This window comes from Mobula hypostoma, chromosome 11 (genome assembly GCF_963921235.1).
Source record: "Mobula hypostoma chromosome 11, sMobHyp1.1, whole genome shotgun sequence".
Taxonomy (NCBI): Eukaryota; Metazoa; Chordata; class Chondrichthyes; order Myliobatiformes; family Myliobatidae; genus Mobula; species Mobula hypostoma.
Window position 1 is genome coordinate 48868413 of NC_086107.1, and position 17305 is coordinate 48885717.

A 17305-nucleotide genomic window follows, 5' to 3' on the forward strand; every position below is an offset into this window, starting at 1 on the left:
GGAGTTGAGGAGTGAAGCTTTGTTTTTTTATGGTTTTCTTTATTTGTATATATACAGTTTTTTTTCTGCATCAATATTGTTTCTTTTCTGCTCTCCGTGATACCTTTCTATCTCCTGCTCTGCTCTTTTCCTGCTTGTCCTTCACTAACAGTTTCAAAGGAGGTTGTTATCCCAGAAGGTATGTAATGAAATTTCCATTCATCCTCTGGTTTCTTTCTTCACTTTATTCATCTTTTTTTCTTTGCCATTTATGTCATTCATATTCATATCATTTCATTCTTTTTGTCTTTCTTTTTCTACATTGATTTTTCTTCTCTTCATTTTTCTGTCTTCCTTGTGTTCTGTTTTTCCTTTATTTACCATCACTTTCCGTCACCATTTCTACTTCTCATGTTGTCCTTCTTCAGTTTGTTGATTTTATTTTCCTTTATTCTCAATCATCCCATGTCATCAATATTCCTAATTATTCCATGGATGTTATCTCCAATTATTACGGGTCACTTTTTATCCTTCATTGTTTCATGTCTTGGAGTTTCCCTGGTTATTTCTTCCTGAAATTGAGGGAATGTTATTAGCTGCGACTTAAATATTTATTAATCATAGACACAATGGAAAGGTTGTAAACAAGCACACTTGCAGCAATATTTTAAATTATGGGATTGACAGTATTCAATGATGAAATGACTGACGCTGGTAAAGAGGTTTTCATTTGATAACTTGGTGACTCTTCTTAGAGTAATCCTTGCTGCTTTAGCATTTTTTCCAACACTCATTAACATGTATTTTGCTTCTTTGTATTTGCTGCTCATTGCATGTACCTGGCCTCTCCCAGAAGTGCACCATGAAGAAGGTATGTTGCTTCGTTCTTCCAAATCACCTGTTCAGTAATTGTTTCAGACCAGTTACATTTTGCTGCGGAAAAGTCTGCGGCATTTGGGACAACTTTGACCACTCAGCCTAGTCAACATGTGGTTAGATAAAGTGTACAAAGTCCTACCACCCTCTTCCAGCTTGATGCATGCTTGCTACTATCTTGACTTTTGGCTGAGATCCAGACTAGCCACATTAATTTAGAATCTATGGAATCATTAATACTTGAAAGGCATTTTACTGCTCTATTGCACAGGCATCCAGCTTGAACTCCCTGCTCAGTAAAACCTAATGTAAGTTGCTTATTTTGGTGTTCAGTTTGCTTTCTCAGGAAAACAAAATATATGGTGTAATCCCACAGAGGTTGCTTACATTTTAAGCAATATTTGAGTTAAGTATGTGTAATTAAATTTGTTACTTTCTTGACCAAATTTCAACATAATGGCATTACAGTAAAAATTGGACATTCTTATGCATTGGAACACAGTGCAAGTTTGATCAGTGTTTAGACTTTGCTGATGGATAACCTGAGACACAGCTGTCTGTGGTACACACCAATAGGTTTATGCTTGGAATTGAGGATTACATTTCGGCTTGGGACAACGCACAAAATACACTTGAATTCCAATTCTATAAATAATTTTATGAGCTTCAAAAGGAACATAATTGTTGTTCACCTAATGATGAAAAACAAAATCAGGGGATTTAATGAACAAGTGAGGTCCAATTTTTCTTAATATGAGAGGAAGATTAAATCCAGTTGGTAGACATATTGTGCCTGTCCACAAGTGCATTGTTGTTTCTGACCAACTAAATCATTTTGATTGTATACATCCATTTGATGACTCCAGGCTTCCATTAATTGTAAGAACTAAACAGGATTGGAAAGATGATTGACATGGATAAATTGATGTTGAGCATCCTGTGAAATAGTCCTTGTACAAAACTTCAGTACAAAGCTGGCTACATGTTGAGGCTTAACTATGGCCCATTTACATGTCCAACTGGAAATCAAAGTTTGTGGATATTGAGTCTATTCTGACCTCCAAATACTGAAGTAAATGAGGTATTTTGGCCCTGGCCAAATCTTCAGATCTGTGTTGCTCACTGGTAACCTTAAGTCAATCTACAAATGTCATCTATTGTAATTATTATAGTAAACATATTGATTAAATCTTATTTTGTTCTGTCATATTTTCTCATTGCAATTCACAGTTTATGAGAATAATGAAAAAGACAGTATTTGGGTTTGATCATCAGAAACCATACGTTTATAAATTCTAGCTTCAGAGAACTAAACTCTTAACCATCTTTCTCTTTGTTCAGTTCTTCGGGGCTAAACTTGTAAATATATGGCTTGAGGTAATTCCACAGCGGACTATTTATTTGACACACTATATAGGTGCAGAGTCATCAATCACCTTAACAGATTTCAGTGCAGTGTTCATTAAGTTTTGTTTATGGTTCAATTCACAAAGCAAATTTTAAAAATGTTATATTTGTAAATTATACTCTCAATTTCATAATCTGTCTTCATTTCCCACATAATTTTTAACATGTAAAGTGTCATGTATCATTGACGATATCATAATTGTCTTTATTTCATGAACTAATCTAGTTTCTGTGAGTGTGCGTGCTTGTGATGTGAGTTGGGAAGGTTCCATTGAGTGCATAGTGGGTGGCTCGTTGGAAGATAAGGGTATCAGAAATATCAAACCAGCTGGATAAAAACAGGAGTGGATTTAATCCTTCCGCACGTTCAAAGGTTATGCGGAGAAGGCAAGAGAATGGGATTGAGAGGGACAATAATGATGGAGTAGCAGAGCAGACTCGATGGACCAACTGACCTAATTCTACTTCTATGCCTTACGGAAACAAAGGTTATGCAGATTTCAAAATAATTTCCGTCAAAAGATAATCATAGAAAATATTTTAAATAGTTTAAAGCGAAGCCATTGTACAAAATATTTGCCTGTCACACAGAGAGACATTATCAATTATTTTATGACTGGCACTTTTGTTTACATTTTTTACCCTAATTTCCGCTGGGAGGTAGAATAACACCTACCAGACAGGAGTCTAAGGCTTTGAACCACTTCACTGGCTTTAATGACACTGCTGTTGAAATTGATATATTTGACATCCATATTTCACTTGAACAATCCCACCTGTCGGTGATTTGACAACACACATCAAAGCTGCTGGTGAACACAGCAGGCCAGGCAGCATCTCTAGAGATGCTGCCTGGCCTGCTGCGTTCACCAGCAACTTTGATGTGTGTTGCCTGAATTTCCAGCATCTGCAGAGTTCCTGTTGTTTGGTGATTTGACAAATCTGTTGAGCTCAGCTGGTGACAGTCACTCTGTAGCTGAAACAAAAGTGGCATTGTATGTTGGCAGTGTGGACAATGAGGAAAAATAAATCAAAAAGGAAGAACCATGCATTATGAGTTATTGTCACTTGTTCACAAATGTCAAGGTACACTAATAAAATGGTTATGCCGAAACTCCAGAAACACCTAATTAAATACAGAAACTAAACCGACCAGGGCTGACAACTAGTAATATGAATAAATTACAGAAAGCTTGGCTAATAACGAGGCCTGCTTCAAACAGAAATTTTATTTATTTAACTGGGGAATCGTGAATAGTTTTCATCCCAGTGACATCATGTGACTTGGCACTTTTCAGTGTGTTTATTAACAAGGACAAAGTAGCATTTGTCACATTCCATATGGGATTATTCACTTCAAAGGTGAAATTTCAACACATTTCATTATTAGAGATAGTATAAAGTTGTTCTTCCTCTGAATGATCACCCCTTCACCTTTATACAATTCAGTTCTGTTAAAGTCACCAGAGGACACAGTCTCTCCACAATCTCCCTTTTAGTTTGCTGCCTGATTTTGTAAAATCTACATTGTCCAGCCAGAAGCTGCTTCCCTTCAGCTTAGGTGGGCAGCAACCGTGAAAATGAGTTCAACAGGACACATGGCTGACCTGTACACACTTGCAGATGAGGCTGGGTAGTGGGACGATAAGTCAGGCTGCAGCCACAGTGAAAGTGACCAAAGGAGGGAAAATCCTGCGTGCAGAGCCTTGTTCCAAATTCAGGATGACCACACTGGAGGGAGTAAACTTAAATGTGGAATGACACATTCAAGATGCGTTTTTGAACGTGTTTGATATCAAATGGTTGATGTATGCCTGGACACTTGAAGGATTCTGATTAAAGATATGAAGAGAGAGTTACTTTCCATCTGGTTGCCATGCTGAGGTTTGTCTGTAACAATAGCTGGCAGGTTCCTGCAGACCTCTGTGAGGGTTCTGCAGTAGGGAGCTCACGGGGCTTTTCATTGTCTGACATAGTTAATTCACCAGATTTGCATGTGCTTGTATATGTGTGTGTGTGTATGTGTGTGTGTATATATATATATATATATATATATATATATACACACACGCATGTGTGTATGTGTGTGTGTATATATATATATATATGTATTTATGTATGTTTGTGTCTACACATATATATTTTTTGTTAATTGGTTTCTAAAGAATTGCTTTAGGCTTAACATTCGGTAGATTTTAAAAACTGTAAAGTTCTGTAACTGAAAAAGCAAGATCCTTTTTATTGAAGGATTGATTATCAGCTCATCCCATTGTGCCTAACAAGCATATTCTTGAAGTCTTAAAATCTTTTGACAATATCTTTTGACTTTATTGAACCCAAAATGGGTGACAATTTATAGCCACAATTTAGATTCATAATTTAGATTCATCCATTCTGTTGTGGTAATCTTCTGATAAAATTCCTTGATTTATATTTGGTTTTTTTCCACTCTCCTGCTGCCACTTCCAGCTCCTGTTTTGTTCTTAGTGTGCTGACTCATGTTGATGGACAGTTTTCAGGCAGTGGATGCATCATCACTCTGCTATGGGCAGAAATGATCAATAAGTGACCAGTTGACTACATTTCTGAAGCTCCTGAAGGGAGGACTCTGTTCATGAGCAGAGGGTTAGGCTCATCTGTAATGTTTACAAGGTTTGAATGGTTGTCTGGGATTACCTATCAAAGTATAGCAGCTGAGAAGGGCCATTTGGATTAGAATATTGAATGAAAGCCATCCACTGCAGAAGAGTCCCCAATAAGGAGTCAACACTCTCAGAGGAGTGAACTGGAGAGCAGGATTGCATTTGTAGTATACTAAATTTTCACTTATTTAATTTCTTAAGAAATTAAACATTTTTAATGTTGTGTTGCATGTTTATTTTTAATTGTAATTAATGAGGCTAAGTTCTATTTTGCTTCTTTTCTATTCTGCAGAGGAGGGAAAGCACAGACTAAAGTGAGTAGAAACTTTTCATGAATATTGAGATTTGTTTAATAGAGGAATACCCAAAAAGTGCCAGGTCAAGACCAAATTCTTCACCATCTGTATTTCACATCAGATCCGCTATGCACTTCGTGTTCACAGTTTTCCAGTAGTAGTCACTGAGCAACACAATAGCACTTGAACTTCGAGTTGTGGACCCATCGATGTTGTTGACCTTAGTCAATCTTCATAATTCAGGGGTAATTTGTATATGCTGACATTTCCATTGATACCCATGCTCTACGAAAGATTAATTAAGAAATAATCCCAAAACCTAGACTTTGGAAATCGATATTAAAATGGTTTGACAGAAAAACTAATGATAGCTATCTTATAAAACTGCCTGTCCAAAAATCTTACTCCTTTGATAGAAAAATTCATGACAACATTTAGCTTTGTAAATGGTTAAATTAATATTTTCTATTTGTGCACGAGGCGATATTATCTCATTTGACTGCCCTTCTCTGTCAACACTTTTTTTTGTTTCCCTTCTAACTGAAAGCAAATTACTCTGAATATTTTTCCTGCCTTTCTCCTTCCCTAATGTCCTTTATTTCTCTTTCTGTTTCTTTCTCTTCTCTCCTTCCCTATCACACTTCCCTGACTCGTTCTCCTCACCTTTTTTCTTTGTTTTCTTCTCACCTCCATTTCTACCTTTGGCACTCCTCTTCTGTATCGTCCCCTACTTTTTGCCTCTTTCATTCACTTGTTTATCTGGCACTTCTTCATCTTTCGCTTTGCTGTCCTTATCCTTTTATTTTTCTCATTAATGTATGTTCACCAGTTTTTCTTAAAATTCTGTCCTTCCTTGGTCTCATATTCATTCTCTCTCTCTCTCACTTTCACTCTCTCTCTCCCCTCTCCCCTCTTCCCCCTCTCTCTCCATCTTCCTCCCATGTAATTCCTTAAGCTTATATTCTTTGCATTTAAACTTGTCAGACAGAGCAGTCCTAATTCAACAACCCATTGGTTAATTTACCACTTTGCTTTATTCACACCCTTTTTGGACTTTATCCACATTAACTCAGAATGGGGAAAATACACTTGAAGAGGAACTAGACAGATAGAGATGTTCTTAAATTTGGACAGTGTCCTAGAGCACAGAAGAGACCTGGCTAGAGTTACTATAACCATGCAGGGCAACAATGACAATAATTCTCTTTTATTTAGTAAGGACAAATTTTACTTTGGTAAATATCAGAAACTGATCAGTCACTAAATGAAGAACTATCAGATTTCCACTCACCTACAAAGTGAAAATGAATACTATATTGATAATATGCGAGTATAAGGTGGGTGAGGTTAGGAAGGATCACTGAAACTGAAATTGTTTAATGCCCCTGCATGCACACCTTCACCATGATGAAGGACAATTCAACATTTTTCATGTTCCATTTAAATTCTTACTGCCATCAACATCTCACACTGTTTTTCTCTCATAGAATAAGTGCTCCCAAAATCCCAGAAGGGGAGAAAGTTGACTTTGATGTAAGTGAAGCATTTGTCAAATAATAAATGTACATATTATTTGCAATTTGTACACTACTGCTTTAATTGATACTTTCCTGAAACTTCCTTCTCATAATACCGTTTATCTATAAACAATACCAATTGATAGAAAATAATGAACTACAGTTTCTATATTGAGCAGGATCAAATTCAGCATTCACCACTATTATGGACTATTTTCTAGAACTAATTGTGATTAATTAATAATAATTAATCAGCCATTCTATATATGTATGTGTCAGAACAGTAGGACTATTTGTAAATCTGTTTGGGATGGATCAGAATGATAAGGCAAAATATTGGGTGGTGGATGAAGATACATCTCTACCAAAGGAGGTGTAAGGCCTGCCTTCCCTCCGCTAGCCCGCAGGCCAAACTTGGGCAAGGTCTTGCACCTGCTTAGCCCCCCCCCCCCGCCGATTAGGGTCATGTGAAGCCATGGGATCAGGTGGTGGAAGGTCATATTAGCAGCTGGTGTATTGTCACAAGTCCTGGTTGTGCAACCACTGACACCAGGTAGGCAATCTCTGACGAGTATTGATAATGGCTGGGGTCACCCATCTTGTAAGTACACTGCCCAGAAGAAGGCAGTGGCGAAGCACCTCTGCAGAAAAACTTGCCAAGAAGAATCATGCTCATGGATACGACCATGATCACCCATGTCATATGACGCAGCACGTAATGATGATGAAGGCAAAATATAATTGTACAGTATACCCTCTGTGGCCACCATTTTAGGTACACCTGTACACTTGCTCGTTAATATAAATATCTAATCAGACAATCAGCAATAACTCAATGCATAAAAGCATGCAGTTATGGTCAAGAGGTTCAGTTGTAATTCAGACCAAACCTTAGAATGGGAAAGAAACAGGACCTAAATGACTTTAACCATGGAATGATTGTTGGTGCCAGACAGGGAGGTTTGAGTATCTCAGAAACTGCTGATCTCCTGGGATTTTCATGCACATCAGTTTCTAGAATTTAACATCCAGTTAGGGGCAGTTGAGTGGGTGAAAATGCCTTGTTAATGAGAGTGGTCGGAGGAGAATGGCCAGACTGGCTCAAGCTGACAGGAAGGTGACAGTACCGGCCGGTTTAGCGAGCAGAGCGGCGGACACCCCTGCTGAAATCTGGAGGAAAACACACAGTTTCCAAACTTGTTTTATCTCTCTGTACTGTTGTTGGAGAGGAATGGAGTCGTCGACACTAAGGTTTTCTTCTTTTCCATTTTTAACTTGTTAGTTTTGCCCAAGTCTTTTAGTTTAGTTCATTAATTTTGTTTTTCTTTGGGGATGGGGTTTGTTTTTTGGTTTTGTTTTTTTTTTCTTTTTCATGATTTTTTTTCAGTTTTTTTTGATTTGTATTATCCGTTGTCAGTTCTGCATGATTGGGAGCTTTGTTAACTTACACTATTTGATTTTATAATTACTTTTCTTAAGTGTAACAATATATCTCCTACTATTTGTATTATTGCTATGTTTTGTTTCTATATTTTGAAATTAATAAAAAGATTGAAAAAGAAAGGAAAACACCCAGAGGATGCAGAGGGGGATCACAAAGTGAAGGAAAAAGGACCAGGTTGAGACAACAGAGACTTATGGAGAAGAGGAGTTTGGAGGGTAATAAAATGGACGAGTTAACAGCGCTAGCCAGGCATCAGAGAACATTTCAGGAGTGCAGTGTTATGTGTTTTACTGGGGCTGCACGAGGACGTACCCAATCAAAACTTCTCCATGGACGGCTTCCAGACCGCTCGGGCTGACCGGAAGTGCACTGAGAGCGGTAAGCGTAAAGGAGTTCGCTGCTTACTGTTCTGGTTAACAACAGATGGTGCAATCCGGGTCATATTACGATCGAGGAACGTGTTTGTAGAACTTTTGAACTTTTTGCTGTTGGACTTCGGCCATATTCCACCGAGATACAACACTGGGCGGCACGGGAGGTCGTTCCTGCCTGTGGCCATCGAACTTGCAGCTCTTCCTGTGGAGGGTCAGACACTCTGAACCAATAGGCTGGTCCTGGACTTATTTTCCATCTGGCATAGTTTGCATTTTGTTGTTTGCTTGTTTGTGGTTTTTGTATTGCTATATTTATGCTCTGTTATTGGTTGGAGTGGCTGTAACGAAACCCAATTTCCCTTGGGATCAATAAAGTATATCTATTTATCTATCTAGTAACTCAGATAACCATGTGTTAAAACAGTGGTGTGCAGAAGAGCATCTCTGAAGGTACAACATATCAAACCATGAAGTGAATGGACTACAGCAGCAGAAGACCATGAACAAACACTCTGATTACTGAGGGTATATGTCATAGCTGACTCAGATTTTTCTGCCAACTCCTAATATTTGAACAGGCTCAACCAACGTCCATAAACCAAGGATGCCATAGGACACAACAAAACTAGAAACTGACTGAAAGTTCTTCTTCTGCCTGAGATGAATAGCATTGTGACCTGCAGTGGCTCTAGACTGAGATATCAAAGTGAGATTGCAAGACTATTTCATAATACCATCTTTACATCCCTTTAATATACCCAGATGTCATTTTCAATTGCAGTTGCAATGAATACGGTACCTGCTTTCAAGTGCTAATTTTAGCAATGTGTTTCAGTCATTTGTACAAAATAAATCAGCTAACAGATACAAAATTAATTAACAATTGTCAAAGAATTAAACAGTTTATAGAAGTTATCTCCATTTCCAGGTGAACAGAAAATGGCGTAAGGATATTACTAATAATAGCTAATGTCCTGTTGTATTCCTGAATGGAGTTTGGGTTGTAATGTTTGATAGTGTAGACCTTTTGAGTATATTGCTGAGGTGAAATAATATTTGTGATGACTACAATTTTAGAGGACAATTGTTGAGGGAAATTCCCTTAGATTGGCAGTTCACGGTACTTGCTAGATCCTGCAGGTAGAAGAGTCAGATTATCAATATTAGTAAACAAAGCAAGAAACACCTGTCTTTCTTTATACAGTTTTTATTCTTTCAAGTGTGAATTCTGAGCTATGTTGTACGTACAGCATGTACAATGTGTTAATATTATAATAGATTAGTGTGGTTGGTAACATAACACACAGCAGTGTTCTAGGCTATACTGTTTTCAGCATGCTTTCACATTTTTGCTATTCTACCTTCTGTCCAAAGCTCAGATCTTACTTTGTTCAGTCAGATGGAGGTGTGCTATAAGCACTATGTCCCATTGATTTATACAATTCAGTTCTATTAGGGAATTGAAATTAACTTTGGATCCAACATTTCTTTTGCTGCTTAATTATCATTTTTATGTTTGCATGGTGTTCAGGACATCCAGAAGAAGCGGCAGAACAAAGATCTGGTTGAGCTGCAAGCCCTGATTGATCTTCACTTCGAGAACAGGAAGAAGGAGGAAGAGGAGCTGGTTGCCCTGAAAGAGCGGATTGTGAGTATTGCATCAATAGTTAGATAACCCGAGGGACTGCTCCTGCTTACGTCACTATAGAATTCTGTGTAGGAAGTCATCTCATTCTGCATCAACGTCTCAAACTGGCTGTGGTTTTGTTGCATAGCCACAACTTTCCCTGCTATACCATCCCAGCTCCATTGCAATAGTAGAGATGGCTGCATCACTGTGATAAGCCTACAGATGTTACTCTAACATTCTTTATGGATTGAAATTAAAAAGACACTGTCCTTGAACCCTAAGTCATTTATATATTCTCTACTCTGCAGGAAAAACGACGAGCAGAAAGAGCTGAACAACAAAGGATCCGCGCTGAGAAAGAGAAGGAGCGTCAGGCTAGGCAGGCAGTAAGTCACTGACCACTCTGGGCTTAACTACTTCAGTTCTTACCATCCTGGGTGGCATATAGCAAACAAAGCTATTAGAAATGATAGTTAGCATCAGTAATAAGATGGGTCACAAATGCACTTTTCCCACCTTGTGGTCTTCTCCCTGCTCACTTGAAAGCACGTACCCGTGCTGAGTTATTGTTTCTTGAATGTTATATGTCATAGAGAATGGCAGTGTGAGGCAGGTGGTAGAGCTGTTGTCTCACAGCTCCTTTCAGTAAAGTTCAGTCATGATCACGAGAGAGCTGCGGCATCCATCCCTAAAGACCCTCACCATCCAGGGCACACCCTCTTCCTGTAACTATCATAAAGGGGGAGATACAGGAGCCTGAAGACTCAAAATCAACAAATCAGGACAGCTACTTCCCTCTGTCATCAACCTGAAAGGTTCATGAATCCATGAGCACGACTGAACATTTTTTTAATACTATTTACTTATTTTGTAATTTATTGTAATTTTATGTGTTTGCACTATACTGCTGCTACAAAACAAACCACTTTGTGTAAGACAGTGATTCTGACTGAGTGCTTTATCTATGGAGTTTCTACTTTCTTCTACCACGTAGATTTTCTTTGGATCCCCCCCCCCCACATCCCAAAAGCATATGGGTAGGTTGGTTAATGGGTCACATACATTGTCCCCAGTGTCAAGGTAAGAGGTAGAATGAGGGTGAGTTATTGTGAATATGGGGAGAGTCGAGTGGGATTAGTGTAAAAAGGGTCTTGGTGCTCTGAACACACGATGTGCTGAAAGGTCTGTTCTTATGTTGTTGATTCTGAAATTTCATTAAATGTTGTCTGACACTTTCCTCAATTGTAATCTTGGAGTATGTTGAAATACATTTTGACCTTATTAAGTGGATATCAGTCAGTTTGGAATCTATCAAACAGATAAAGTGTTAATAAATTCAAGCAAGTCCTTTATCTGTTTGATTTCCTTGAGTTAAATCAACCACTTGGTTCCTGAGTTTTGTGCTGTTTCTGAAAGTGATGTTTTTAAAATCTCTTATTATTCATTCAATAGGAGGAGAAGGCAAGAAGGGAGGAGGGTGATGCCAGGAGAAGGGCTGATGATGATGCCAAGAAGAAGAAGGCTTTGACCAGTATGGGTGCTCAATACAGCAGCTACCTTGCCAGGGTAAAATGCCAGCGTGCGGTTAAGATTTCTTGAAAATATAAGCTCCATATCTTTCCTTAGCTCTCGCGATTACATGTGGGCACTGTATAATTATTCAAAGCTCAGCCCAGGATTAAAAGTATGGAATGAAGGATGTACTAGAGTTTATCAGAACTTTATCAGGTTAAAAGTCACAGACTAAACCTTAGTTTACCTTGAAAATTTTTGGTGGGTGCTGAACAAGCATATTAACAAATTCCGATCAGACGAAATTCAATTTTCTGAGTGTTAAAATAAAAGGTTTATCAATTTATACTCTCAGTGCATGCCAAGGCTACTGAAGTAGCAAATCCAAAGCAATTTGAGATACTGATTTGCAAGGATGAACTGGTTGAAAAAATAATGGAAGTGGAAATATGTATCCTTAAAATTAACAATTACACTTTTGTTGCATTAGGCTGATCAGAAGAGAGGTAAGAAGCAGACTGAAAGGGAAAAGAAGAAGAAAATCTTAGCAGAGAGACGCAAGCCACTTAACATTGACCATCTTAATGAAGACAAGCTTAGGTGAGTCCTGACAAGTGAACTCCTGTGCAAAGGGTAATGGGATCCTATTTTTGTCCTTGTGACTTTGTCACCTTGGGTTGGTTAATACTCACTTTGAAGGACAGATAGATTTATTCAGTCACAGCCTTTGCACCAAGGAATTTGTATCTTTTCCTATGACAAAGAGAATTATTCTTCATGTAATTCAATTAATCTGTTTGTTATAAGAGAAAGAACAAAATAACTAGGATCAATGGAAATTCAGAAAGGAAATTGCATCTTAAGGTGTGCTGATAGTTGGATTTATGGAGGGCTGTTGAATTTGACAGCACATACTTATCCAATTAATCTTATTTTTGTGAATTTTCAACCTGTTGATTGAAACAAAAATATTTAAATCTTGGTGGTAGAAATGTTCAAATCAGAAATAATCTGGCACTTGCTGCAAACATTCCAGATGTGATAGGCTGAGCACCTTGTTGTGTTTTGAATTTTTTGTATGCAATTTTTAATTTTAAAATTTAAGTACTTTTACTATTTTTGACAACAGAGTTGACTCCCCACTTTTTAAGCAGCTTGGTGAGGATCCTCTTCCATGAAACCACTTGAAATTGGCTGACAAAACTAAAGGTTATCTGGATAATGAGTCTGAATGCTGTGCTTCTAATCTTGAACATCAAATTTGACTTTTTTTGTTCCCCGTAGGAAGGAGTGAGATTGTCTGATTCCACACCATTTGTCCTCCACAATGTGAGGATGAAGGACTGGTTTAGATACCCAAACAATTTTCACCCCATTTTGCCTTTATTCTTGCTAAACCCTGTGAGAGGATGACTAAATTATAATTTGCACCTCTTCATTATCTTTATCGTTATTGTTTTCTTAAACTACCAGGGAAAAAGCAAAGGAGCTCCATGATTGGCTGTGCCATCTAGAATCTGAAAAATTTGACCTGAGTGAAAAACTGAAGAGGCAGAAGTATGAGGTATGCATCCATTGAGGTCCACCTTCCATTAGGCTTCCTAATTACTTGATGTACCATGTGCTGACTTTTTGTGTATAATGTACTATTGTCTGTGGATGCATATCAACCTTCCTCCTTGATTATTGCATAATTTGTTCTTTTTTGTTCTTCCCTCTAATGTGGACAACCTTATATTTTTGTATATTGTACTCCTTCTGCCAAGCTAATCTGTTTTGTCACCTTGCAGGCTCTTTGTTTCCTACTTTGTGTTGGCACGTTTAGACTCGCCCACCTTTGCATCATCAGAAAACTTTAAATGGCCCTTTAACTTGGTCCTTTCTTTCAAGTATTAATTGGTGGAGCACCAGCACTAATTCCTGCAACTCCTCACTGGTAACTGACTGAGAGTCAGAAAAGTGACCGACTTATCTAGACTTCCTGTTTTTTGTTGTTGGTTTGTCACTCCCCCTCCCCATATTATCCTCCAATCCTATGTGCTCTTACCTTGTGCAGTATCTGTTTATGTGGCTCCTTATCAAATGTCTCTGGAAATCCAGATATATTACATTCATCGGTTCACCTGGGAATGTTTCTTCTTTTCGTACCTGGTAGTTAATAGTGCTATAAAATGCAGCAAATGAGAAAAAATTAAATTGTACGAAATCTTTACCAATGCTATTTTAAATGAACTCTTAATTACAGTTAACTTATTGTGCTTTCAAACTTAATCAAAGATATTCTTTTCCTTTTTCAATATTTTTATTAATTTCTTACATAAAAGAATACAGAGTACAGTAGGATATATAATATACATCAATTACAATATATTGAAATCACAGATGAAGTGTAATTACCCCATATCGATGTAAATTAAATTTAAACATAATATTAAAAAAAGAGATAATTTTATTATACAAAAAATCTAAACCCACTACCAGAAAAAAACAGCTGTTTAGTTAAAAAAAAAAGAAAAGGACAAAATCCTTAACATATAGTAAAACATATTATTAGCCAATATCTGTGCTTAATAGCAAATCAAAGATTTTGAAAATGATTCAAAAAAGGTCCCCACAACGTCAAAAAATCTTGTCTGGGTTCAGAAATTGAACAGCAAATCTTCTCTAAGTTTAAGCATGACATAATGTCATGTAACCAATGAGTATGAGCAGGCGGAGTGGCATCCTTCCATTTCAGCAACAATGCCCTCCTGGCTATAAGAGACATAAAGGCCAAAATATGCAAATCATGTGACTCCAAAATAATATCATTTCCTCCAACAATACCAAATAAGGCACTTAAAGCATTAGGTTTAAATTTTACTTTAAAAAGCACTGAAAAAGTTTGAAATACTTCCTTCTAATATTTTTCAAGACTCGGAAAAGTCCAAAACATATGAATTGGTGAAGCTTCTCCATTGTTACATCTATCACAATAGGGAGCTATATCCAAATAAAAATGAGACAGCTTATCTTTAGACATATGGGCTCTATGAACAACTTTAAATTATAGAAGGGAATGACGGGCACACGATGATGAGGTATTAACCAATTTAAAAGTTTCATTCTAAGTGTCCTCAGAAATTGAAATCTGTAAATCTTGTTCCCAAAGATTTTTACTTTGATCTAAAGGAGTATTCCTCATTCCCAACAACATACCATAAATATTAGATATAGATGCATTATGGAAGGGTTTCAAATTAAAAATTGTACCAAGTAAATTTTTATCTGGACTTTTAGGAAATGTATGTACTTGAGAACGCAAAAAGTCTCTAATTTGTAAATATTAAAAAAAAGTGAGTTCTCGGTGGGCTATACTTAACTGACAGTTGTTCAAATGAAGAGAGACTATCTGCAACAAATAAATCATGAAAACATTTAGTACCCAATCTATTCCACTCTTTAAAAACTACATCAGACGTAAAAGGACCTTCCTTTTAAAATTGTAAGAAATCAATTTACTTATTTGGGCATAACAATTACTAGGAATTATAAATTCCTTTTAAAGAAAATTTTTTTACACTTCTGAATTATGTTAAGAAGGCACTATCAAATTGGTTGCCCCTCTCTTTATCGTTGATTGGCTGAATCAATTCTATTAAAATGAATATTTTTCTTAAATTTTTATATTTATTTCAGTCCATACCTGTTTTTATTCCTAAATCCTTTTTTGATTCTTTGGATTCTATTATATCTTCTTATATATGGAAAAATAAAATTTCTCAATTAAATGAAGTTAATCTTCAAAAAGCTAAAAAGAATGGAGGTTTAGCCTTACCCAATTTTAGGTTTTATTACTGGGCAGTCAATATATGGAATCTTACATTTTGGTTATATTATATTAATCTAGAGGTCTGTCCTGTCTGGGTTTCTTTAGAAGCTAACTCTGTTAATAAATTTTCTATCATTTCTCTTCTTGGATCCTCAATTCCTTTATCTTTATTTAACTGATAATTTTGTAGTTAAACACACTTTGAGGATTTGGGTACAATTTAGAAGATATTTTGGTTTATTGAGTTTTTCACATTCCAGTCCTATTTTTTCTAACTTTTTTTAAACCTTCTATGTCTGATGTAGTTTTTTAAAATCAAAGATATTCAATCCTCTCAACCTATAGTGTAGCCCAACACACCTATTTGTGAACTAGTAACGTAATTTACCATGAAACTGACAGCAGAGAATTTTCCTTCTTTAATCTTTTTTGAGAGACAGGTCAATAGAAATGAATGGAGAAAAGTTGTTTCATCCATTTTAGTTATCCACACCTAGTTACAGTGATACACATAATATCCTACATGTATAATATCTTGGAAGCATCTCATATATTGTTGTTCAGTGTCCGCTTCTCAATCCATCTCTATGAATGGTGGCCAAGTAGATCAACAGAGCAGCTAATCAGGAATTTTAAAAAAATATTCTATTCTCTATAATAAGCCTTGTCAAAGTAGCAGCATTTTATTAAGAGTTAATCATTTCCACAATCTTATTGTGAAAATTAAAAAAAAACAATATTGTGAAATTATCTTACATTATGTAACTTAAGCACAAAATGGTATAGTTTTATATGAGGCCCAATATTTAGCATAGACACACTCATGTTTTAAATTAAAGAAAATTGTACACATTACTTCCTGACATAATACATAATGCATGTTTGTAAAATTCCACTGAACTACATATTGCTGTAATTTATTTTAGACTACGTCACTACGTACAAGATTGGAGCTACTCTCCAAGTTGTAAGTATTAAACACAGCCACAGTAAGTGCCACAGCTGTAGGGGTCCTGCCTGGAATATGCATGGGCCGGCTGCATGGTAAGCCAAAGAGACACCAGATACGCAGGGAGAAGGTAGCAGGTTACCATTCTGATTAACATCCAGCCCCTAGTCAAAAAGATGACAAAGTACAAGTGATTTTTAGTTACTGGAATAATCTCTTGATTTTAAAATTTGATTTGTCTCTCAAATTGAAGAGGCTATCTAACCAATCAGATGATCATACTTTTGTTTGGCCAATCACATTAATTGTCAAAGTACAATTCTTCCTAGAAAATAATCCAGTGTTCAGGCTTTTGGATCATGTTTAATAGTTAGTATTTATCATGCCATTATATTAAGTTATGCTTGTTCTGGAGTAACAGGAATTCCACACAAATTATTGCATGGATCTAGAAGATGAATGGATGATCCTTCACCAGACAGAAACAAGAGAATGTGACTCATTTTTTTCACTTCATCTTTTCCTCGTTGTGAGGAAGTGCATCCAAGGATGAAGGGATCCTTCCTGTAGCAATATTAAGAGTGCACTTTGCTTGTAATAGTGGCAAATAGATGGAAGATATGCTGCTTTGATCCAAGTCCACCGAGTAACTTGGTGTTTCAATATCTCAGAGAATTTGCACGCTCAGTCGTTTACTTAGGATTTAAACTGGAATACTTATTTCAAAACAAAGCTCAATAAAAAACATGGAGACAAACTCACACATGCAGTACACTTTAATACATCATTATTCTCCAAAAGCAAATGAATTAGTAACTATTTAGCTAATTACACTAATGAAGGGAATGTTTGTCCCATCATGAGCATA

General features: G+C 36.7%; 1 protein-coding gene across 1 annotated transcript in view; it reads left to right on the top strand.

Moving 5' to 3' along the window:
* Nucleotides 1–17305, top strand: part of tnnt3a (troponin T type 3a (skeletal, fast)) — a 31133-nt gene that overhangs the window by 6787 nt on the left and 7041 nt on the right. Inside the window, exons 4-12 of the mRNA XM_063063101.1 lie at nucleotides 152–178; nucleotides 833–850; nucleotides 5197–5218; nucleotides 6688–6733; nucleotides 10067–10183; nucleotides 10474–10551; nucleotides 11618–11731; nucleotides 12168–12277; nucleotides 13151–13241. Of these exons, the coding sequence (XP_062919171.1) occupies nucleotides 152–178; nucleotides 833–850; nucleotides 5197–5218; nucleotides 6688–6733; nucleotides 10067–10183; nucleotides 10474–10551; nucleotides 11618–11731; nucleotides 12168–12277; nucleotides 13151–13241 (623 nt within the window). The remainder of the gene's footprint in view (nucleotides 1–151; nucleotides 179–832; nucleotides 851–5196; nucleotides 5219–6687; nucleotides 6734–10066; nucleotides 10184–10473; nucleotides 10552–11617; nucleotides 11732–12167; nucleotides 12278–13150; nucleotides 13242–17305) is intronic.